Here is a 26718-nt window from a genome sequence, read left to right as displayed (position 1 = left end):
TCAATTCACGGTACTCTATTCGTTTTGCATGTGTTTTTGTTCAAACATCTTATAAAAGTTGTTGGTCTGTCTGATTTACTTGGTTTATTGAAAGTCAGTGACTTATATCAAAGTATGTTTGTTGTAAAACAAACTAACAACTATATGTTTTGACCGAATCCAGACAACTGCAAAATGACGTCATGATCACCAACCAATCTATTTTCAACGTTTCATCCGTTATGACATACTACAGCCAATGGTCGATTGTGTTTCATGGGCACTTAGCAACGGCTTGTTTATATTTCAGTTGTTAGGCTATCATAAAACCTCACAAGTATCTCACCAACGATTCCTTATAGTCGCATTAGTGAGAGTACCGCACCAGGTTTATTAACTGAACTATCTGAGTAACTATCAGCATGGTAAGTTGGTTATAAAACTTAATATTCCTACGTAATTATAACTGTATTATTTCGTATCTTTTAAACGATTCTTACTTATATATGTCGCTTTTATAAAAAGCTCCCGATACCTCACCACTAAGACTGAAAGGTTATAACGTCAAAAGCCGGGTTTTGATTTTGCGTTGTGTGGAGTACAAATGGCCTAATGTATAACTTTTGGTTTATAACAAAGCTTATACATATTTATAGAAAAATTTGAAAACTGTAAAATATTCCTTACCAAGATAAACAGGGTAAAATGGTCATGTTTTTTGACCATATCTTTGTGCATCAGATTGAGAAAGTTATTTTTTTTTCGAAAAAGCAGGGCAACAATCTAAACCATGCTCTATTTTTCTGAACTTTTAACTCTTTTTATCAACTTCGTGTGTATTTTACGTTTCACACACTAAAACCTTCTATTCATAGAGAATGAAATTTAATTAGTTTAGAGTTCACTTCCATAATTTACATATTAATTTGTTCATAAATTTTAGTAACTCGCGATTACAGAATCTGTTTTCTATTATTCAACACTATGCAGCGATTACATACTGAAAATTGTGCATTATATATATCTGAAAAAAGAGTTAATTCTAGAAAACAAATAACAAATTTTAAATACATTAAAAATATGTGTTCTGTCATTGTTTAAAAAAATCATTTAATTCGTTTTAACTAGAAAACCTGTCTCATTGTTTTGCTTTCCTATTCTTCTTGTAATAATAATTAAAAAAAGGTGATATAAAACACCCTGAATTGTTTGCTTAAAAGTTAAGTTTAATATTCGCGGCACGTGACATTCCAATAAATAATAACACTAACTTTACAGAAAAGACTAAAAAAAAGTACTAATTAGTCCAGAGTGAAAATAACTTCCGTGGATAAAAAAATGAATTACATTTAAGTTTATTAAAGCTTTAGATATGATTACACAACAATAGTATTTGGGTTCTGAAACAACAACAATGCAACGTGATAAAATGCTACACTCAGTTAACCCTATTATCTCACTTAAGGATCCAAAGTGTTAGTAAATAAGTAATCTATTTTCATATCAAGAATGTAGAACATTTTGAAGTATATATTCTACAGTGAATTGTTTGCAATAGCATTTATTATTTTTTCTTATCTTCAGTTGCTTCAGTGTAGCATTAAAACATTTAAGACATAACTCTAATTGCTTTGCTTATCTGTTTTGTCGAAAGAGGCTTGTTTCTGATTCAGGTCAAACAAGACACGTATGTAACCTCAGATTTAGTAATACCCGCATGTCATTTTAGATTAACTGATAAAGTGCTAAAAATCTTATCACCAAACGTTTTTTGTTGATGGACAAGCTAAACGTAGGTAGATAGTGGGCCTTGGTAGACCACATAATAACGAGATAAGTATATAAAAACATAATAATTGTATTCACCACAGACTTACCTTTCTACATTCAATGCGACAACTGCATCTCTTTTATGTGAGGAAGGTCATATTATATTAGGTGTAATGCTCGAAAGTGTTAACCTCGGTTCAATAAAACGTTCATTCTGCTTCTGTGTTTGGATTTTAGGATCACAAGTGATGAAAATGCAGTCTTGCACAGGTACGCAGTCCTCTGACTTTAAAACTCTAATAGTGGAATTATTTCAAACTCTAATATTAATATTCCGTCGCATGAAAGCTCTACAAGGCCAGGTGGTTAAGGCACTCAACTCGTAATCTGAGGATCGTCGGTTCGAATCCTTGTCACACCTAACATGCTTCGTCCTTACACTGCTAAATTAGATAGCCCTTGTTTAGCTTTGCGCCAAATTAAAAGAAACCAAATTAACCATGCTCACCCTTTCAGTCGTGGGAGCGTTATAACGTGACGATCAATTCCATTATTTGTTGGTAAAAGAGTAACCTAAGAGTTGGCGATAAGTGTTGATGACTAGCTGCATTCCCTCTAGCCTTACTCTACTAAGTTAGGGACGGCTAACGCGGATAGCCTTCGTATAGCTTCGCGCGAAATTAAAATAAATAAACACACTAAATCTTCAGTAGGCCTGGCATGGCCACGTGGTGAAGACACTCGACTCGTAATTTGAAGGTAGCGGGTTCCAATCCCCGTCACACCGAACATGCTCGCCCTTTCAGGCGTGTGAGCGTTATAAAGTGACAATAAATCCCACTATTCGTTGGTAAAAAAGTTAACCAAGAGTTAGCGGTAGGTGATAATGACTAACTGCCTTCTCTCTAGTCTTACACTGCTAAAGTAGGGACGACTAGCGTAGATAGCCCTCGTGTGGCTCTGAGCGAAATTCAAAACAAGTCAAATCTTCTGTATTCTTTCTTCTTCTGAAGAGAAACACGTGGGGAGGTCATTATTTTACAATGTGCGAAAACTCTCATATAAAGCCATATAACGTATGGCTTTAGACTTCACTTAATTTATAAATATTCTTTTTCTGCTTAAATGTCTAAATTTTTTGGGTATCGAGTGTCAGATTTGTTTCGAGATTTACAAACTTTATTTCCGTAACTGTTTATTTTGGTATTATACACAAAGAGCTACCTGTGCTCTACCCACTACGGGTATCGAAACCCGATTTCTAGTAGTATAAGTCCGTAGACGTACCACTGTGCCACTGGGGGGCTCGTAATTGTGAAAAAAATTCCCTTGGACCGTCTGAAAGGACCAAGCGAACTAAATATAGTCGAGGATCGTAATTTGTGAACCTTTGAACTGGATGGAGTAAACTAAGTACACATGTATATTTTTTCTTAAGAAATTATTGTTTTATCTACGATAAGCTTTCTTTAATAGAGAATTCTCAAATGTCAGTTATTCAGTATTATATTTAGGATCCTACGTAAAACAACTACATATACTGAATTAACTCAACCAGTATCATATACTGTGATTGCCCCCCCCCCGCAGGTACAACGGTAAGTCTTCACATTTACAACACTAAAATCAGGCGTTCGTTTCCCCTTGGTGGATTCAGCAGGCACCCCAATGTGTCTTTGCTATACGAAACCACACGCACACACAATGGTTGAGCCGTAAGTCTGTAGGCTTTATGACGCTAAAAATCAGTCTACAATACCCGTGGTGGAAAAAGCACAATTAGATCATTGTTTATAGCTTTGAGTTTAACATCAAACGAAATCAAAGTTGTATGTGCAGTTGAAGTAGCAACAACTGAAACATGAAAAGGCTTTGTGTTTAAAAATATATGTTTTTATATTCCATAATTCACGAACTGTAGATACTTATGAAACATTCTGAAAAGGGTCAGTCGTGTGTCTGTCCACAACAAAAATTTTCCATCTTCCTGACCACTCATCACAAGGAATCTTCCAGGGTTTTAAGGTACTCTCCAGTAGAGAGAAGGGGATTCTAAGAGCACCAACCATATTTTATTTTAATTTTTTTCCACTTTTACAAGTTTGACAACCATTTACTTTTCCTGTTGTTGCTACTTGTGAATAACGCCCTCGCACGTCGTCGCGCTAACTATATGAAAGCAAGGAAGTAAATACCACGCCTAATGTAATTATTTTTGTCAGTGTACCTGAATAAGAACCATTCTAATGAGAGAGACTGGCGGTGGGACAGTGGTAAGTCTACCGATTTATAACGCTAAAATCAGTGATTCAATTCCACCTCGGTAGACAGAGCAGTTAGCTCGATGTAGCTTTGCTGTAAGAAAAACACACAGATATTATAAATTGTAATATTTTTATCAGTTGTTTGATCTTGTGCAAAATATATTAAAATGTAAGATCTAGCGTTATTATGCTTTGTGTATGACGTTTGTTTTAGTTATTTCAAATTAACGTAAAATCAATATCAAAAACAGCAATAGAATGTAAACGTTGCGGTTGTGACGTCGGACTCAGCTGGCCCTGTGTCAATAACAATTGCATTCAGTGAAAATAGAAAACGTCTAATTTTTCTGTCACAAACATGGTTTGAGCTCTAATGCTTGGTTCTCAACAGGTCCATCACGGTTCCCAACCAGAGGTGTATACACAAATAATTTTAACTATCTTTTGTCTACCCATAAGTTTTATAATATATCCTTTTATAGACATTTTTAAAGAAAATTCGAAAATGATGAAGTTAAGTTATTTGTTCGAGTTGATGAATCAGGATTCATAGATACGTATAGTTTCAACAAATTGCCAAATTTTTAATTTTCAGTAAGTCTTTGATTAAGAAACAGTCATGATCCCCGAATATTTTCCTGGGAACCAAAGCACCGAACGGTTTTTAGAATGAGAGTAAGCCCAGAAAAGTTAGTGACTCATTTTCTTGTGGATCGATTACCGCTCACACAACCTATAATTTAAGAGCACGTGATCATGTATAGGTTGAAGTCATTTGTGAAATTCCTGCGATAAAAGATTCCAATGTAACGTAAGATGATGAACGCTTCAATACACACACAAACGATTGCGAGCAGTTGGTAATGGAGTTTTGCAAAACGCTTGCATATTAAAGGCTAGATGCTCTACGTTCCCTTCACCTAGAATTTAAATGTCATTAACACCTCAAGACTTTTTCATTTTAATATAAAACGTAACTCAACATTTAAAATATTAGTTGAATCCTGAAAATACGGAATTATGTATATTATATACATATAAATAGAAGAAAATAATTTTTACGCATAGTACGAAATAATTCTGCTTTGATGCATATAAATATAAAATACTTGTTTCAGAATAACTAAGATACAAATTACCTAAATAAAACAAAACAATATTTAAGAATAAGTAACCATAAGAGAAAACCAATACGGAAAACATAAATACAATATAATAATATTTGAATCTACAAGAAATGACAAAAAAAAAAGAAGAGTGGTTCGATGTTAAACGTTTGACAACTATTTTATACTATGACTAGGGCTGGATTAAAGTTCAGTGGAGCCCCAGTCACTGGTAATATTTGGGAATAATAACTCGCTATTGCCTACATTCTTCTGGTTTTAAGAACCATAACTTTTGCACTTGGGTGGCCGGGGAGGACCCAGCCTCGGCAGCCTATGCGTTAATCTGGTACTATTTATGACTGTAAATAAAAAAACAACAACAAGAGTAGGTGACACATAACACGAAAAAAGTTATACTTTTTATTTTTTAAAAAGGGTATCGACATGTTTCTAGAATGGACAGTATAGATAAAATATACACATATAAAAACTTGTACGTGTATACAAAAATGATTAAAATTTTCAGCCGTATTAACCGCAAGTACCCCAAATGCGTATGAAGTAGAAATCGCATGAATCTCATATATTTAGAATGTATATAAATGTTTCAAGAAAGAAAATGTAAATAACATTAATAAATATTTTAGTGTAAAACTTGAAAAGAGCTAATATCACACCTGACTGATATATACCTGCAGACAATAAATTTATATTATCTCATAAGAAACTGTTGATGAAAAAGAACATTTTTGTTGATTGTATCGAAATGTACACTTATTTTACACGTTATAGTTGATGTAGATAAGATACCATTTACCATTTTTGTTAAGTTATAAATATATACATGTACGAATGGTATACATCGATACACAAAATAAGCTCTTTATATTGCACAAACTTCATCCTAAATTTTGATTATAATGGCGATCAAAAACAAAGAAATGCAGAAGTAGTTTTTTTTCATTTTTTTTAACAAACACCATGAAAATACACGATTATGACATCATGAGAACGTTTCACGAATGATGTCACTTTTTTATCATTAGGCCTAATTCTTGTTACTGATAATTTAAAGTTAAGATTTGAAGTTCTGAATAAACAGAGGTATCCTAGCAGACACGCAAGATTAACCATCTAGAAATAACTACTCCTGATACCGGAAAACGAGAGATGGCATTTAACTATTTCAAATCACACCCCCACCCACTCACCCCAACAGCAGAGAACTTTAGGTAAAACTGTGCGTTGCGCCGGTTAAGTATTTATGCGAGTTGATGAAGACACAGATCATCCGAATACCGCCCCGCCTTTCCTTTTGCTTGTTATGGCAGATGAATCGCAAAGTTTGGATTTTGCGTGTAAATATGAATTATTTGTCAACATAAATCATCTAAATATTTTAACTGAAATTAAAATGACGTAAAGTACAGAACCCTCAAGTGACCAACCCTAGCGAAGTCATGAAAGAATACCATGTTTAGGTTAGTTATTAGGGTTATTCATGCACAAAATTTGGTATAATATATGAATACTTTACAGAATATAAGTTTGAATAAGATAGAGATTAAACTAAATTGTTAGTTGAATACCCTTGCCGTTAATAATAGCGTTTTACAAAGACGTTAAAAATATGAGGGGATAAAACGGTAGTCGTATGATTGAAGAGTAATACATAAACATGTGCGTAGATTCAACTGGTTTGGATTCAAATTTTGCGCAGAGCTACACGAGAACTACCTGCAGTAGCCGTCCCCAATTTAGCAGTGGAAGACTGAAGGAAAGACAGCTAATCATCAACACCCTCCGCCAACTCTTGGTCTACTCTTTTAGCAACGAATAGTGGGATTGACCGTCACATTGTAACGCCCCAACAACTGAAAGGGTAAGCATGTTTGGTGTGACGGAGATTCGAACCCACGACCCTCACATTGCAAGTCGAGCGTCTTAACCATCTGGGGATGTGAGGGGGCAGTGGTTTAATTTATTTTGAAATAAAGATGTCTCATCGATTATTAAATTCCAGTTACTCTTATACCATCATTGGATCTGATTTATCGTAATACCCAAATAACTGGTGTTCGAGCGGAGTGTATGGACTGCCATTATAACCCAATGAGAGTTTTCAATATTAAAATCAGCTGGAAAAATGTAGCTTGGATTTTCTGACATATTTTCCATTAATATTTCTATTTAAGGTTTGAAAATGACGACTGGTTTAAAATTAATTATGCCCTCCCAGTATCACAGCGGTACGTCTGTGGGCTTACAACGCTAGAATATATGATTCGATACTTCTGGTGGGCATAGCACAGATAACCCATTGTGTAGCTTTAAGCTTAACTCCAGATAAACAAAAAATTAATTATGAAAAATTTAGATTAATTTTTCACCCGAGTTTTGGTACCTGGTATGACTATGAATCATATATAGCAAAATAAATTGTTTGTTTGTGTAGTTTAGCACAAAGCTATGCATTGGACGATCTAGACTCTGTTCACCATGAGGAATCAAACCACAGAATCTGGAGTTGTAAGTCCGTAAAATTAGCGCTGATTCCGTGCAGGAAAAAAACAACCAAAACGAAACAGTATGATTGTATGTTCAGTTTTAGGATGAAATGTTCATGGTATTTCTTCCGCACAACAATATGAACTACTGAAATCTATTGCGACGTAGAAAACGTTTTTTGTTTCGTCGTGTTTAGTGTCACGCAATCCACAAAATAATTTGCTTCGTTTCGTTGAAATTAATCAAGTGAATAATGAACAAATAAGGCATTATAATCACATGACCTTTATCTGTGAAGATTTTCTTAAGAAATCCACATTTTAACACTTATACTGTCTCGGTGTTACTATATCTCACAAAAACACAGTTGACAGTTGCTCTGACAAACCTTCTTTCTCTTGTAGAATAATTAACTATAAATATTTTGATTATTTCAAAAGAGAAATATAAACATATAATATATAATTATTGCTTCTATTGTACAGAGAGAACAAGAATTAGAAATGCGTTACGATTCAGTAAGCCGGTTATTATGCTGAGGTTTTTATATTTGTGTTTCTAAAATTTTTCCGGTAAATTCCCAATTCTCTTACTCCGGACACATTGTTTTATTTTAATTACTGCGATCATCTGGTAAAATTCTCCAAAAACACCCTGTAATCGAAAGCTAATACGTTGTTTTCCAACTAAGGCTGAAGAACAGCAGTGATTTTGGTGTACAATCACGTGAAAAAGTTAGAACACCTATTAAAGCCTGTGTATTTGTGTAACATTTTTGGATATACAGATATTTAATCTCAATTTCAACAATACTGAGAGATTATAGGAACATAGCTAAACAATTAAAACTGAAGAAAAGACTTTTCAAAATCTTCTGTAAATGTAATTCTACAAAAATGCATATTCTGACTGAGGAAAAAGTTAGAACACCCTACCCCTTAATAGCTAGTGTTACCCTCTTTGGCTGAAATAACTGCAGTGAGACGCGTCTTGTAGCCATCTACCAATCTCTGACATTGGTCTGAAGAAAGTTTGTCCCACACCTCAATGCAGAATTCTGTCAGCTGTGAGATGTTTGAGGGTTTTCTTGCATGTACAGCCCGTTTCAAGTCACCCCACAGCATCTCAATTGGATTAAGATCTGGGCTTTGACTCGGTCATTTCTTAGTTTTCAACCAGTCCTTGGTGGATTTACTGGTATGTTTTGGGTCATTGTCGTGTTGCGGGGTCCAGGTCCGCTTCAGCTTTAATTGTTATACAGATGGTTTCACATGATCCTCAAGCACCCTCTGATACACTGTAGAATTCATGGTGGATTCTATGATTGTGAGCTGTCCAGGTCCTGCTGCAGCAAAGCAGCCCCAAACCATGACACTTCCACCTCCATGCTTCATAGTTGGTATGAGGTTCTTTTCCTGGAATGCTGTATTTTGTTTACGCCAAACATGTCCTCTGTTCTGGTGTCCAAATAATTCAAATTTGGACTCATCTGTCCAAAGAACATTATTCCAGAAGTCCTGGTCTTTACCTACATTCTCTCTCACAAACTTCAGTCCGGCCTTGATGTATCTCTTAGAGAGCAAATGTTTCCTTCTTGCACACCTCCCATGCAAGTTAAGCTTGTGCAGTCTCTTTCTGATTGTAGAGGCATGAACTTTTACATCAACAATAGCCAGAGCCTACTGTAGGTCCCGTGATGACATGTTAGGATGTTTGGAAATCTCTTTTAGCATCTTGCGGTCTGCTCTCGGGGTGAACTTGCTTGGACGACCAAACCTGGGCATGTTGGCAATTGTTTTGAAAGCTCTCCACTTGTTGACTATTTTCCGGACAGTGGAATAGTTGTTTACAAAGATCCCAAAATATTTTGAAATCTAGTTTGGTGTGCTCCTGACTGTTGAAGTGAGAGTGAGCACCATGGTGATAGCAAAAGAGCTGTCTGAGGTTTAAATAGGGCAAGCCTCATTCAAAATGCTGAGTAACGATCTTCTAATCATGTGCACCTAGTGTGATACACCTGTGTGTGAGTTAAGCCATTTTAAGTGGGAATAAATGTGGGAGTGTCCTAACTTTTTCTTCAGGTAGAATATGCATTTTTGTAGAATTTCATTCACAGAAGATCTTAAAAGATTTTTTCTTCAGTTTTAATTGTTTAGTTATATTCCTATAATCTCTCAGTGTTGTTAAAATTGAGTTTAAATATCTATATATCCAAAAATGTTACAAAAATACACAGGTTTTAATACGGTGTCCTAACTTTTTCACATAACTGTATATATATATATATATTATATATACATATGACATCTAGAGTTTTTAAACCTTTCAGCGTGAATGTATCAGTATCCACGTTGGCCAAGCAGGCGTCCAGATTGGCAATGCATGCTGGGAACTGTACTGTCTAGAGCACGGAATCCAGCCTGATGGACAGATGCCTAGTGACAAGACCATCGGTGGGGGTGATGACTCATTCAACACATTTTTCTCCGAGACTGGAGCTGGAAAACACGTTCCTCGAGCTGTGTTCGTAGACCTAGAACCAACTGTTGTTGGTACGTGTTTTCTCTTTGTTCTCACATGCTCATAAACACATTTCCTGAACCGTAAGTGCTCACTGTTTTTGTTTTAATTGTTTTCGTACAGCAGGAAACAGTTTATTTTGTTGGAGGACTAATGATACTGAAAGAAACAAAAGAACACATTTTGATAATGAATATTTGCCAATATTATGTAAAAGTCAAAAAATGTTTTTAACAGCGTAGGAAAAAGACAAACAAATTAAAACGATTAATGAACAAAGAAGGAACTCCACTATTATTTTAAGAAAATAAATACATTTCTCTGAACTAAGCGCGATAAGTGTTGTTTGGTTAACTCACGCCAAGGGTTACTCGTAAGGATTTTATAACTGGCTAAGGCAAAACAAGATATTAAGAAGGCTACAATATATTCTTCAGAAAGTAGTAACTGTATTCAGAAGTATGCATAAACAGTAACAAAAATGATATAAAATTTTTCCTATTACAGAAAATTACTAAGTAAACATTTGATGTTTGGATACTTCAAAATGTTAAGGATATAATCTAACTGAAGTAAGAGAAACGTAAGTTTAACATAACTTCGACGAAGCTAAGTATGGTATGTGTGTGTAATATACATATAAATTACAGTGATTTTGTGGGTTTGTTTTTGTTTGTTTTCTGAATTTCGCACAAAGCTACTCGAAGGCTATCTACGCTAGCCGCCCCTAATTTAGCAGTGTAAGACTAGAGGGAAGGCAGCTAGTCATAACCACCCACGTCAACTCTTGGACTACTCTTTTACCAAGGAATAATGGGATTGACCGTAACATTATAACGCCCCCACGGCTGAAAGGGCAAGCATGTTTTGGTGCAACCGCGATTCGAACCCGCATCCCTCAGATTACGAGTCGAACGCCTTATACCACCTGGCCATGCCGGGCCCGATTTTGTGGGATTAGCAATAATAGTTAACCTATGTTTTCTATGATAAAAATGGAAAATCACAGAGAGAAAATACGGTTTAAAGGACAAGAGTTAAACTAAAGATTTTTAATTTTACCTGGAAATCTCTTTATCTACAACTAGATTAATGAAATCTTAAAATATGGCTGGAATTATTTCTAGACTCTTTACGCTTAATCTAGTAATCTGTTCTTATCTATTCAAAAGTAAAGTTTTTGAAAGCATTTTCATTCATATTAAGATATTTTATATTCCTTAATGCCCTATTAAGAATACTGATTTCATAGATACGAGACTATAAATTTTCTGGTAATTCTTTTGGTGAAAGATATATAACTGGAATGTTTTATGGACGTAAAAAAAATTCAGACCGCCCTCTTGTGTGATAGAACTTGAACTTTGAGCTGAACTATTTTCCTTGCAACAAGGCTTAAAGTGACAGCAAAAGAGTTAATCGTATATAATATTTGGTTTTAATGGACTGATTCTGCCACTTTATAGAGTGGAACAATGTTTTGGCTTCTACAGTAGTCCCAGAAACAGGACCAGTCAATTAAGGTCAGAACTATATCAAGAAAGACCTTTATTTATTATTAAGCATGACCTTTTCCTTATTTCATTGACTTTCTTAACTTTACAAAGGTTTGTATTCAGTTAATGTTGTTTGTTTCATCTGCTAACATATAAACGTAAACCTACTAAGTTAATTATTTATTTTCTGTATTCCTTCAGAAGTCAAATCCATACTTAAGGTATCTTCCGCCTCCGGTGGCACAGCGGTAAACGTGAGGGCTTATAACGTTGAACTTCTGGCTTCAAGCCCTTAAGAGCCATGATAAACACGTGTTAAACAAAGGTCCCTAACACTCATTGTTTCCAAACCCAACAAACTGTATATGTGGGCTACAATAATTACTGTTTTGAATTAAAATCTGAAAGCAATGTTTTAGTTCTTCTCGATACAATTTTTCATGTATATACACATATAGTTAGTTTCAAACGCGTATTTTACGTGTAGTTGTATAGCATACATCTGAGAATTAGACTTACCTAACATGAGTCAAAACGTTTCGACCTATAATCTGTAAATTAAGCAAAGCTACTAGAACTTGGAAGGTTTAGAGGTAATTTTAATTGAAAACTGATTTCGTGTGTTACAGACGAGGTAAGGACTGGAACGTATCGACAACTGTTCCATCCTGAGCAGCTTATTACTGGGAAGGAAGATGCTGCCAATAATTACGCTAGAGGGCACTACACTATCGGGAAGGAACTCATTGACCTCGTGTTGGACAGGATTCGGAGGTTATCTGATATGTGCACGGGCTTGCAGGGTTTTCTTATCTTTCACAGCTTCGGCGGTGGTACCGGATCTGGCTTCACTTCCCTCTTGACAGAGAGACTGTCTGTGGACTATGGAAAGAAGTCCAAGCTAGAGTTTGCTATCTACCCAGCACCCCAGGTGAGCACGAATCTCAACGTGATCATTCTCGATAGATTAAAAATTTGGCCCACATCTCTGTCAAATGACAAAATCAAACGATATCCTTCAGTATCTTTTCTAAGAAAGCCGATTACTAATATCCTTTCTCAGATGCCTCTCCCGTGAACACGCGACATGCACCTTTTCACACAGTAATTGATAGTCACGTGTCTATGCAGTCGTTTCATTCTAAATTTATTTTTCACGTGTATAGGACAAAACATTATATTTCAAAAACGTATTACTCAGATGATGGGAACAATTACTTTAAACTTATTATTTGGAGGAAAGGAACAGCCAATTATCGGGCTCTAAACACGTTTCCTGTGTAATATAATATGAAAACTATATTCTTGCGTGTGGTAAACGGAAATTGATGACAATTGCTCTCCATACATCTCCAGGCGAATGTCACGTTCTATTGATCAGATAAATAAATATCATAATTCTCAGTACTTTTTGGTTTGGAAAATAGAAATTTTTATATCATTGATTTTATCGATTGCAAACGGTTTTTAGTTTTATAAGTGTAGGGTATAATACACTTTCAGCGAATAACACATTGTTACGCATTTCGCAATACAGAAATAACAATGTAAGTTATGTACATTTCTAAAAACGAATTAAACTTAAACAAACATTGATATTGAAATAGATATGTGATAGTAAATCCGTCACACCTCCCTCCTTGGAGAATTAAAAATCGATGTTAAGCGATTTTAACTAAGATGTTAGTACCCACTGGAACAGCGGTAACTCTTCGGATTTACAACGCTAAAACCAGAGGTTCAAATCTGACTTTGTTATAAGAGACACACACACACACAAATATATTATATATATATATATCGACAACAACGCATTAAATATAATACATTGTCAAATAATTATACAACTTTGATAATCATAACAACGTATAACACAATCAATACAAATAACTTGATGGCCATAAAATTACATAACACGTGAAAGTGCATCAGCACAGATGTTATTAACCCCATTTGACATGGATTATTTTCAAATCACACTCTTGTAGTGTTAAATGTTAAACTCCAATTTAACAGCCTCCTGTTTCTGCCCTACATTTGGTTCAAAAACGTGAACGGGTTATGATCAGTGTAAATGACTAGAGGTTGTTGTGACACAGATATTTATACAATTCTTGAAATGGGATAGGAATTTTGTCTTGTCAAAGCATTTGCTTTCCAAAAGTCTTTACAAAATTTAACCGAACCATCAGATTTAAACGAATACACAAAGTGGAAACCAATTATTTTTACTGGGTTCTATAATGCCATTCTCCAGTATATAAGATACTTCTTTAAGCATATAATCAGCCTTGATTGGATTCACACGATAGAGATGTTGTTTCACAGAAGAACCATCACCTACATCAATATCACGAACAGGAAAGTTGGTTTTATTAGAAACATCCGGAAATATACACTGATATTCAATCAATAAATTAGCAAGTTGATTTTTCTCTTCAATAGACAAGTGATCGAGTTTTGAATCAAGATTGGCCTGAATGTCAGAATCACTCAGTTTGATGCTACATTCATCCCTAATATTTGCTAATTTACGGGCGTCTGAGTCAAAGAGACTGTTATCAATATCAGAACACACCACAGCAAAAATCTTTTCAGATGTATCTTGGATGCAATAGGACTTCAACGTATTGATATGACATAGCTGGGTAACCTATCGACGATCAGATGTTTTTACAACATACTCCGTCTCATTTACTTTCCGAACAACCTCAAATGGACCATGGTACTTAACTTTTAGTGGACGCCCCATAGTGGGTAACAATGCTGAAGCCATGTCACTAGGCTGAAACTTACGATTTTCAGCCTTGCAGTCATAAACATTTTCCATTTTATCTTGGGATGACTTCATATTTTTGGAACCAATTCACAAGCGCATAAGATTTTGGACCAATACTTGGGAACGTAATCCAATAAGTGCATTTCTTTAGGGCCATCTTCAAACCATTGTTCCTTCAGCGACTTTAAAAGACCACGAAATGACTGGCCAAACAACAACTCAAATGGGCTAAACCCTAACGATTCTTGAACTGACTCACAAACAGCAAATAATAATAAATTAACCGTTTCATCCCAATCCTTCTCATTATCGAGACAGTAAGACCGCAACGTATATTTCAAGGTACAATAGAATCTCTCAAGAACACCTTGCGATTCTGAATGGTACCCACTAGATTTGATCTGTTTAGCAGCGAGCTGATAAACAACTTGTTGAAACAACTCTGACTTAAAATTCGATCCCTGATCAGACTGAGTTTCTTTGGACAAGCTAGCAAAGTAAATAAATTAATCAAAACCTTAGCCTTTTCCTTCGTTTCAATTGTTTCTCAAAGAAATAGCATCAGGGAATTGAGTGGATGCGTAAATGATATTCAACAAATACCAGTTCCCTGATTGAATGTGTGGTAAAGGTCAAATACAATACACAATTACACCACGGCAGAGTTCTTAGAAAGCTGGGATAGGTTTGAAAGGAGAAACAGAAATTTTCTGATTAGGTTTTTCCGACAAAGTGACAGGTATGGCAAGTTTTAGAAAACATCTTGCTTAATTTTTGGCCAAAATAAATGTTTCATGCTTTTTTTTACATGTCTTGTTGACACCTAAGTGATCTCCCATGGACAGTTCATGGACAACTTTTAATATTTTAGAAAAATATGCTTTCTGAATAAATATTTCATAAACTGAAGCCCAGTCTTCTGAATCCGGCACATCTGATGGTCTCCATTTCCTCATAAGTGCATCAATTTCTGAAAAAATAACCATTTGGAGCTTTTTCCAGTTCATCATTTGGGAATGCATATTTAAATAGTGAAAAGATCTGCCGATCCTTTTCATGTTCAGCGATCAGTTTGTTTTTAGCAAATAAAACTTCACCTAGTAAACCAGATCACTCACGTCCATCATTGCCACTCACCGAGGAATCGTCAGTACGACAATTATCGACATGATTCCCAAAAAATATCTGAGACGAATCTATTATATTGTTCTCTGAATACATGTTCATCATTGTTTTGGCCTTAATTTCTTTGCCTGAGTTTGAGTCACAACACACAAAGGAATCACATCGGGATTCTCATCAACACCAACATCATCCTCAGATGAAACAGTGATACGCTTGATAATCATTTTGGGTTCAGCAACAATTTTCCCCAATCAGTCTTTTTCTGACGATACATACTTAATTAGCAGAGTATGTCTTATTCCAACCGTAATTGGTTCCAAAACTAGGCCTGATGTTAAATAAATGCTATGGAGAGGAACATTAAAAAAACATCCTCAATATCCTGAACTATAATAGACTCACCAGTGACAGACCTCGAATATAAAGACAATATACTATCTAACAACAATGACTGAGTTGCCCCAGCACTATGTAGTAAACGTGTGGGTGTGGGGTTGGCAGTATTATTTGTCAAAGACACAGAACCAACAGACACAAAACGTCTAAATTCATCCCTTGCTACACTAACCTTTATATCAATGGATGAATCAACAACATTGCGTGACCTGTTTAAATTACTTCCATATGTGAAACCGAACGCACTGGGTGTTGTCTTGTTTTCTCCTTTCTTTCGCAAACACCAACAGTCAAACAAAATATGATCAGGTTTTTTGCAGAAATAGCAGGCAGGCCTCGTTGAGGTTTTATTCTGACTGCCAAAAGTTTTCGAATTTTGAAGAGCTTGATTTTTAAAAGAATCCTCAACGTTAATTGAATTGAATGAATCACACCTCGTTTTTATATCATGGAATGAACCTAACTGGTGTTACTTTTCCTGTTTGTTTTGCACTTGACGAAGAAAGGTCTACCTTTCGAAATTGCTCTAGTTATAATGTTTTTTATCATTTTTTATCAAGTCTTCTTGGACCTACGTGTGTTTTCGGACGTCATGAATCCACATGATGCACAAGAGAGAACACACAACCAATCTTCTGATTAACCAGTTCGTATTGTAACGTTACACACGGTACCCAAAGTATGTAGGTTCTATGTTATATCTACATAATATTCAACGTATACCTATACCTAGACTACACGTTATATATGATACTCAACGTATTATTTAGGTTTTAGGTGTTTAACGTTGACGTTAAACTTTACCTTTAATAACAGTGGATTCTATAAAATGAAAATAGTGTCTTAAATGGACTTAAGTTTTGAATTGTTTTTATGTGACATGAATTTCGAAAGAACAATATTTTATGAGCACATGTTGAGAACTCACAAGTGACCAAGGGGAATCGAACCCCTGATTTTTGCATTGTAAATCCGTAGATTTACTTCTGTACCATATATTTGTGGTATGTTTTAGACATTAACTTTAATGGTATTCAGTGTTATGTTACATATAAATGAAAATACATGTAAAAAAGTATCATATCTAAATGAAACATATGTATTTAATCCACGGTAAATTAATAATTTACAGCACTCTTTGTCTAGTGACCCAAAGGATATATAAATATACACCTTTGTTTTGTGAGTGATTAAAATAAAAGCATTTAAGTATAGTGTAAAATAAACTTAAATTGCATCATAAAACAATAACAAACTGAACAACAAAAAACAGCCGAGAACTCTCCCTCCCCCTTGAAACTGAACAACAAAAACCAACCGAGAACTGTCCCTCCCCCTTCAAACTGGACAACAAATGCTACAGTTTATACTTTCTACAAAACATGTTTTAATTCTCTCTCTTACAGAGGCGATACGTTATAAATAAACGTTTATTTGACTTTAACTGATTTAAATTATCTGGTGATTATATCGGAAAATCACCATGTTGTAAATAAAACAGTGTGATTTGAAAATAATCCATGTCAAATGGGGTTAATAACATCTGTGCTGATGCACTTTCACGTGTTATGTAATTTTATGGCCATCAAGTAATTTAGCAGTGTAAGACTAGAGGGAAGGCAGTTAGTCTCATCACTATCCACCGCCAACACTTGGGCTACTCTTTTACCAACGAATAGTAGGATTGATTGTCACATTATAACGCTCCCACGGCTGAAAGGGCGAGCATGTTTTGGTGCGACTGGGATTCGAACCCGCGACACTCGGATTACGAGTCGAACGCCTTAACACGCTTGGCCATGCCGGGCCTCGTGCAAAGCTACACGAGGGGTATCTGCACTAGCCTTCATAAACATCATTATAAAACACTACCATGTACAGACATTATCATACAACACTGCCATTTATAAACATCATCATAAAACAGTACCAATTTTAAACATCATCATAAAACAGTACCAATTTTAAACATCATCATCAGTGATTTTAGCTGCACAAAATGTATCGTGAAATTACTTGTATATACTGTAAAAGCAAGCTATGCTTTTGTACCGTGATATCACTCGTAGATATTGTAAATTTAAGCTATCTGTGATTTAGTCACAATAGTCAAGAAAACTGTAGCCCTTCAAGGTTTCAGGAACAAAATAAATTAGTTCTTTTCACTGTTGAAAGGTTCGGTTCATACGATCGTCTAGTGATCGTACGTCCTATCCCAAAATTACAGTCTGTAATAAAACAGACAAACAAGTTTACTGCAATCCTACATTTGACTTCAATGATATAAATAACTACATCTGGAACGTTAGATTAATTTAATAGGGGAATGTCTGAGCTTCCGAATACAGAGGAAGACGGGGTCAGATTTTTATCAATGTCGCTGTGCAATGATAAGCTTTGATGAACGAAACTGTCCCTTGTTGTCTGTAGCTTATGTCGTATTGAGTAATGTCTGTAAGTCTACATTTATTATCATACAAATGTATAACTACACACGCTGCTTTCATGAGACAAAGTTTTTAACAGCCGAATTAAGTGAAATGATTTTCCATATCCATATTATTTATACGTCTGTTTAACAAAAGACCTGAGACCACCGAGGGGAATCGAACCCCTGATTTTAGCGTTGTACATCCGTAGACTTACCGCTGTACTAGCGGGGAGCAGTATAAGTGATACCAGATAATATAAAAACTAGACAATCTATTAGTTCATTGGTGAGACATGATGGTTAAAAATAGGGTATTTTCTACAAGTAATAACTGTTGTATATAGGTCTGTGTTTTCTTACAGTAAAGCCACATCAATCAATTTACTGTGGCCACCGAGGGGAATCGAATCCCTGAATGTGGCATTATAAATTCGTAGACTTAACGTTGTGCTATCGGGAAACTTGTCATACATAATATATTATGATATCGTCTTATAAAATTAAAGTTAAGTTTAAAGATTAAGTTTTAATACTGAAAGAATAGTGCTTTAATAACGAACACAATTTTTAAGAAGATATTATGACACCTCCCTTCACCAGTAATACGTGTATATCCATTCGTTGTGACACCTTCCTTCACCAATAATATTTGTATATCCATTCGTTGTGACATCTTCCTTCATCACTAAATCACACGGCTTCACAAAGTCACTTTCCGAGGGTCCAAATGCTATACTTCTAATTTGGTGACAATAGGCTTAGTTTCGCCACTTGTAAGCGAGCAGGTAGACAGAGACAAAAATATTTTCGATGTCTATTAACATCTGTACGGATTTCACAATCTTCACGATATGACTATTCTAATGAGTTAACAGATATATTAAGATTTTTGTCATTTTCTTCTTGTTTTATCTTATACCTCATCAGTTGGGGATTTATGGGAGCTAGTTCCTCCCAAATCCACCTCTGCTCATCGATACTTAAACGCTCACTTCACATAAGTGTTTTATTACAGACTGTAATTTTGAGATAGGACGTACGATCACTAGACGATCGTATGAACCGAACCTTTCAACAGTGAAAAGAACTAACTTATTTTGTTCCTAAAACCCTGAAGGGCTACAGTTTTCTTGACTATTGTGACGTTGTTAAAACTCGAACTTCACAAACAGTGGGTTTGAGAGTACTACAAATGTATTAGTATGTAGTAGTTAAACACAGAAATATACATACATATATAAGTAGTTGTATAAGTAGTTTTTCGAAATTGTTGTCAATATCATAAAAGTAGTAAACCATCGATCAAATAAACCTCTTTTTTGTGGGCAAATTCCATATAAATTTGATTATCTTGCTTGTGATAAAATCGAAACTTTTGGTGATAAGCCTCCGGTAACAACTCGTATGCTTTGAGAATAGCTGCTTTAACCTCATCGTAATTAGTGCAATATTCTAGAGACAGATCGGCATAAGCTTCTTGTGCTTTAACAGTTAAAACATTTTGTAACAATAATGAACATTTCTCAGTGGGTCATTCCAAGTTTTGGGCAACCTTCTCCAAATGTTGTATATATTTTTATTAAAAAGTGGTACTTGAACATACAGACTAAGTTCAAAGATGTTATTTTTCCTTGGCCGATCGGAGTTGAACCTAATTTCAATTTATTTTAGCTTAATTTCTTTTCGGCTTCGATGCGAGCTTATTCAAGCTCAATCTATATGAGTTTTAACTAGATTTCTAACATGTTTATCATTCAACTCTGGTTAGCTAGTGGAGACACAAGAGTATTCCCCTAATGCTTTCTCAGACAACAAATCATTATCGATTAGTATTTCAGTAACATACTTTTTCAGTTCATTTTTCTCATTGATTTATTACCCTCTAGTTCTAAAACTTTGGCAATTTTGATCAATTCACTTTTGTTATACCTTTCATAATCAGACATAATCAAGTATTGTTGGCACTGACAAATATATATTGAATTATAACTTGAAACTTAATTTAGGTAGAATATTGTCTCTAATTAAGATCTCGACCACGAGCCCCCAAATTTATTATGTTACATGTTATCATGCTACTTAAAATAGCTTAAAACTGAGTCGAAAAATAATATAAATTAAGAAGTTAATTAAATTTTGATATGCACCCAGTATATAACACTTGCCAACAAGATTGATACACACAGTTTCTTTTTTAATGCAAGTGTATGTTAATATATAAACAATAATACAATTTACAATAACAGTTATTACAAATAATAATCTATGTGCAAAAATTTTACAACCTTACAAACGATATTAAGTCTTGTTTTTCTTGTCTGAAACTTACTTCTATTCTTATCTTGAGTTCATGATGAATGAATTGATTTCGAGTTGATGTAAGTATAATTCACTTAACATTAAACAAATTAGCTCTTCGCTGAACATGCATCCCTCGCTGGGACAGTTGTAAGTCTACTGATTTACAACGCTTAAGTCAGGGGTTCGATTTCATATATAATAGAAAACCGTCATGCTCATTGATTGTTTTCTAGGTTTCAACAGCTGTTGTAGAACCTTACAATTCAGTCCTCACCACCCATACGACATTGGAACACTCCGACTGTGCTTTTATGGTAGACAACGAAGCCATCTACGACATCTGCCGCCGAAACTTGGACATCGAGCGGCCAACTTACACAAACCTGAATCGTCTGATCGGCCAGATCGTATCATCGATCACCGCATCTCTGCGGTTCGATGGTGCCCTAAACGTCGATCTGACAGAATTTCAGACTAACCTCGTACCTTACCCAAGGTATGATCGATATATAGCTTGCTCTACGATATTTATCTAAATAATTAATTTTACTAAAGAGATAGTGCCAAGCCTGAAGTTTGAAACAGATAATTTGAACTTATTGCTGGCTTTAGCCCCAGATTTGTTCTATTCATCATAAACATTACATCTCATTTGTGAGGCGAAATCATTTGTTTAGTCTAAAGTAGCTTAATGTTATTCGTCATATTAAATACACTTAACACTTAAACTGTTTTTTTTTATCTAAGCTCAAATATTAACTCATTTTAAGACTCTTTTAGGAAAATCATATGATGGATATATTAAGTTTTATGGAATTAATATCAACTTCTGATCAAAACAAGTAATCTACATAGATCAGAACTAAAAACAAACCCAATAACGAATACAGTTAGTTAAGAACATTTTTCTTACCCCCTTACCTATAAAGAAAAAAAAAAATGATTTATTTATTAGTTAGATAGTATCACTTCCAACGATATTTTCGGCCGTAATCCCAATAAAGTCTCACAGGATTCAGCCAAATTAGAAGATTTAGGTTATTCAAAATTTATTTACCAAGTAAATAATGTAAAATAACTTTTATAATCAAAATATAACAATAATAACAAATATAGTGTTGTAAATTAAATAATTATTTGCTAAACAGAGGCTAAGGGTTAGCTGGTGATAACGCACAATTTTGGAAAAAATATTGATTGTTTTACATATAATATTTACACCACTCTCATAGATTACAATGAGTTAAACCTTTCTTTTATAAAGCATACCCACTTATCACGAAGGTTTTTAGATCTGAGGATTGTCCCCCGCTAGTACAGCGGTATGTCTATAGATTTACAACGCTAAGATCAGGGATTCGCTACAAGAAAACACACACACACTTCTGATGACAGCTACCAAAACATGTAATATTTAAACGTTGATCCTATTTGAAATAAAAAAGTTATTCCTGTCACTTAACATTCAGCCAGAAATGTGTTCGAAGTTTTTGTTTTTAACTGATTTTATTATTTTATTTTACAGAATACACTTTCCACTTGCAACTTACGCTCCGGTCATCTCAGCAGAGAAGGCCTATCACGAACAACTAACTGTTGGTGAGATTACTAATTCCTGTTTCGAACCGTCCAATCAGATGGTGAAATGTGACCCTCGCCACGGAAAGTATATGGCCGTGTGCTTACTGTACCGTGGAGACGTCGTGCCTAAAGACGTAAATGCTGCCATAGCAACAATCAAAACTAAGAGAACTATACAGTTTGTGGACTGGTGTCCAACAGGATTTAAGGTTTGCATTATTTGTGATATACCTTCAAATTTGGCTCGATGATAACAAACAAAAGCATAAATAGTTTAACTTTACTACTATAAAAACTCATACTGGATATGGTTTTGATCAAATCACTAAAAAAAGAAAAACAACGTTGTTATTATTTATTCTCCTTGATTGGTTTGTTTTTGAATTTCGCACTAAGCTACACGAGTGCTATCTGCGCTAGCCGTCCCTAATTTAGTAGTGTAAGACTAGAGGGAAGAGAGCTAGTCAGCACTACCTACCGCCAACTCTTGGGCTACTCTTTTACCAACGAATAGTGGAATTGACCGTCACATTTTAACGTCCCCACGGCTAGAAGGGCGAGCATGTTTGGTGTGTAGGGGATTCGAACCCACGACCCTCAGATTACGAGTCGAGTGCCTTAACCCATCTGGCCATGCCGGGCCTATTCTTTCTTACATTTTGTATGCGGCTTCTTATGAAAAATACACTAGAAAAACATGAATTGACACTTAAACGTAAAGAAAAAGACTGAAAATAAAAACACGAAAAAATAAACCCAACAAAGTTAAAATCCAGTTTTATCTTGTAACATCATGTCGTAGTTAGTGATTCTAATGATAGTAAGTTATTTCATAAGAATCTTCAGCTGTTTAATGGCAAAAGTATTCTCAATTATGATAATATAACAGCAACTATAAAGAGCTTAAGTTGGGCTAACACGGATTTTTCTGGGAAAGAAATATTTTAGTTCATATTATCGACTTGTTTAAATGACTTTCACTACTGTGGGTGCACGTATTGTTATGAGGGTCCTAACCAACAAGGGCATGCACACACAATAAAAAAAATTAAAAGAACATTCTTTGAAAAAGCTAAAAGGATTGAACATATAAAACTCAATGGTAATTTTAGTGTTAAATTTAAAACTGAGACATGAACTAGTTGCTCTTCCTTAGGAAACAGTATAAATTAAATTAGGAAATTTTACTTTTAAAATCGCTAGTAATCAGTAAAAGTTTCTTCCGAAATGATCACATTACATGATTGTTTTTATATGATCATATTATGTACATATTTATTGAATTAGAGCTTTCACCGAAAAGTAATTTGAAAACAAGATGTTGTTTAGGGCATAAAAATGCGTTCACAATAAATTCAACTTTTGAAAGAGCTGCCAGAGATAAAGCACGAGACAGAAATTAAACCGTTGTAAAGAATGACTGTGACATCATTATAAAATCAGTTATGTGGTGTCTTTGTTCCATTGTAGGTGGGTATCAACTATCAACCTCCCACAGTTGTACCTGGCGGAGATCTAGCCAAAGTCCAACGAGCTGTATGCATGTTATCTAACACCACAGCCATAGCCGAGGCGTGGGCCAGACTTGACCATAAATTTGACCTTATGTATGCCAAAAGAGCCTTCGTCCACTGGTATGTTGGAGAAGGTATGGAAGAAGGTGAGTTTTCAGAGGCAAGAGAAGACTTGGCAGCTTTGGAAAAAGACTACGAAGAAGTAGGCATAGACTCAGCTGAAGGCGAGGGTGATTATGACGGCGAGGAATATTAAAACATTTTCCTTTGTATCGCTAATTAGATATTGACACTGACTTCTGTTATCTTGTCAAGTTCTGAGTTAATATGAATCACGTAGGTTATAATCACCTGAATAAACATTCATATTTTGTGAATATATTTTAAAATGATTGTACAAGATCTTAGATTAGTTTGTAGTTTACTTTTGATAACGAGTTATTTCGTAGACAGCTCAGGTTATGTATAATGATAATGCAAAATATTACTGAAAACCTAGTTACTTGTTTTGTTAACAACAGGTCACGCTTTCTCAGAATTCTCATCTCTCAGTACTGCCAGCAACCACCGTTAGGGGTGTCTTTCCTAATTTCTTTGAAAAAAAAAATGTGTCTTAGAACGAAAATAGTTTTCAATATCAAGTTTAATGCATTTAAAGAACTTTAAGTTAGAGACCTATTAAAAAAAAGGCATAAAAATAAAACACGAAAATATTAACTACAACTATGTTTGATCAATATCTTATAGATGTTTTTCGGTCATTTCTTCGTAATTGTGATGATTAAGTATCTAATACCGAAACGTCCATCCCACTAAACGTTAAGCTGTTATTACTGTTTCTGTTTTATTGACTTATATCTATATCTATTATTGTTTCTATTCGTTAAACATGCACCCGAACTTACGATAAATATGTATTCCAGTATAAAGAAAATTAGATTAATGTTATCTAAAGAATAGCATGTAAAGTCGTGATAAATGTGTTAGCTCATGCTGTTAAGTAAGAATAAATAAATATATTTAATCATGCTGTACAAGGAAATGATGTACGAAGGAAAATAAAAATTATGTTGAAACTATAAGGCTGTGTCATGTTTATGTTGCTGGTAAGTAAAACCTGCTACACTGCACATGCATTTGTGTTTCCAAACTATAGCTCAAATTATAACGCAAGGTATATAAGGCATGCAGCTTTGTAACATGAACAAATCTGAGACACCCATATTCTCGATGATCTACGAACATTTAAGTTCCAAAATTTTTATTAATCTTGTTGAATAACTTTTAAATGTTTCTAAGAAGAAGCGGAGTAATGTAAAAAATGTAACAATAAGATATTACTTCATATATATGATTAATTATTACTCTTTTACTTTCTTACTTGAAGTGTTTGCTCAGATATTGGGTTAGAGTAACTACAATTTCAATAAATCATTACTTAAAAAGTGGTAAAAATACTGCGTTTGTCGGGTTTACTTCCGGCAATATTTTTTTCTCCGATAAATATGATTTTTCCCCAGCTTTTGGAGCTAAAACTCTACTTACGTTCAAAACCTTCTCTCCATAAGGTGATTACTAGAGCGCTTTAGATTTTTAAACACCACTCATCTCCGCATAAAGTAACTGCTATGATACTGCTGACATTCAGACCCCACAATAAAGTGATTATTAGACGTTAATGCCATACGAGCCCCTCATCGATAAAGTGACTACTGGGATACTAGTGATATACGAACATGTCCTCCATAAAGTGATTACTAGATGTTGATGTCATTCAAACCTAACTGCTATAAAGTGATTATCAGGATACCATATATACAGCTGTTTTCTCTCCTCACAAAACTTCAGTCACAGTGTATTACAAATGGTTTAATGACCTTAAATATAATCCATAAGAAAGTAACTGGCAAGGTGTTCGATTCATAATCTGAGGGTCGAAGATTCGAATCTCCGTCACACCAAACATGCGTGCTTTTTCAGCGGTTGGGCTTTATAATGTGACGGTCATTCCTTCTATTTGTTGGTAAAAGTGTAGCTCAAGAGTTGGCAGTGGATAGTGATAACTAGCTACCTTCCCTCTAGTTTTACACTTCTAAATTAGGAGATACACTACATGGCAAAAGTATGTGGACACCCCTTTTAATTAATGGGTTCGGCTATTTCAGCCACACTCATTGCCAACAGATGCATAATATCAAGCATGCAACCATGCAACCTCCATAGACAAACATTGGCAGTAGAATGGGTCGTACTGAAGTGACTTTCAATGTGGCACTGTCATAGGATGCTACCTTTCGTTGTTCGTCAAGCGTCTAGGAGCAACAACAGCTTAACCACGAAGCGGTAGGCCACAAAAGCTCGCAGAAGGGACTGCCGAGTGCTGAAGCGCGTAAAACTCGTTTGTCCACAGTTGCAACACTTATTACCGATTTCCAAACTGCCTCCGGAAGTAACGTCAGCACAAGAACCGTCCGTAGGGAGCTTCAAGAAATGATTTTCCATTACCCAGCAGCCGCGCACAAACCTAAGATCATCATGTGCCATGCCAAGCGTCGGTGGTGTAAAGCACATAGCCATTGGACTATGGAGCAGCATAAACGAGTTCTCCGGAGTGATGAATCACGCTTCATTGGAGTGGTGCAAAGCACATAGCCATTGGACTATGGAGCAGCATAAACGAGTTCTCCGGAGTGATGAATCACGCTTCATTGGAGTGGTGCAAAGCACATAGCCATTGGACTCTGGAGCAGCATAAACGAGTTCTCCGGAGTGATGAATCACGCTTCACTATCTAGCAGTCTGAGGGATGAATCTGTGTTTGGCGTATGCAAGGAAAACTCTACCTGCTTGGATGCATAATGCCAACTGTAAAGTTTTGTGGCAGAGGAATAATGGTCTGGGACTGTTTTTCATGGTTTGAGCTAGGTTCTTTAGTTCCAATGAAG

General features: G+C 35.2%; 1 protein-coding gene across 1 annotated transcript; it reads left to right on the top strand.

Moving 5' to 3' along the window:
- Positions 1–264: 264 nt before the first annotated feature.
- Positions 265–24855, top strand: LOC143252752 (tubulin alpha-1A chain-like). Its single transcript, XM_076505377.1, has 6 exons — positions 265–404; positions 9960–10182; positions 12276–12577; positions 20912–21174; positions 22204–22468; positions 23730–24855. Exons 1-6 carry the CDS (start codon positions 402–404, stop codon positions 24027–24029), a joined length of 1356 nt encoding a protein of 451 aa, XP_076361492.1. The 5' UTR covers positions 265–401; the 3' UTR covers positions 24030–24855.
- Positions 24856–26718: the final 1863 nt, after the last annotated feature.

Source organism: Tachypleus tridentatus, chromosome 6, assembly GCF_004210375.1.
Source record: "Tachypleus tridentatus isolate NWPU-2018 chromosome 6, ASM421037v1, whole genome shotgun sequence".
NCBI classification, from domain to species: Eukaryota; Metazoa; Arthropoda; class Merostomata; order Xiphosura; family Limulidae; genus Tachypleus; species Tachypleus tridentatus.
Note: the sequence above shows the minus strand (reverse complement) of the source record. Positions and strands in the feature narration are given on the sequence as shown.

Bases quoted from the DNA above. Each gene is read 5' to 3' on its own strand.
- LOC143252752 (XM_076505377.1), top strand. The intron at 12,578-20,911 runs GTGAGCACGAAT...ATTGTTTTCTAG, and splicing joins CTATCTACCCAGCACCCCAG to GTTTCAACAGCTGTTGTAGA. The intron at 21,175-22,203 runs GTATGATCGATA...TTTATTTTACAG, and splicing joins AACCTCGTACCTTACCCAAG to AATACACTTTCCACTTGCAA.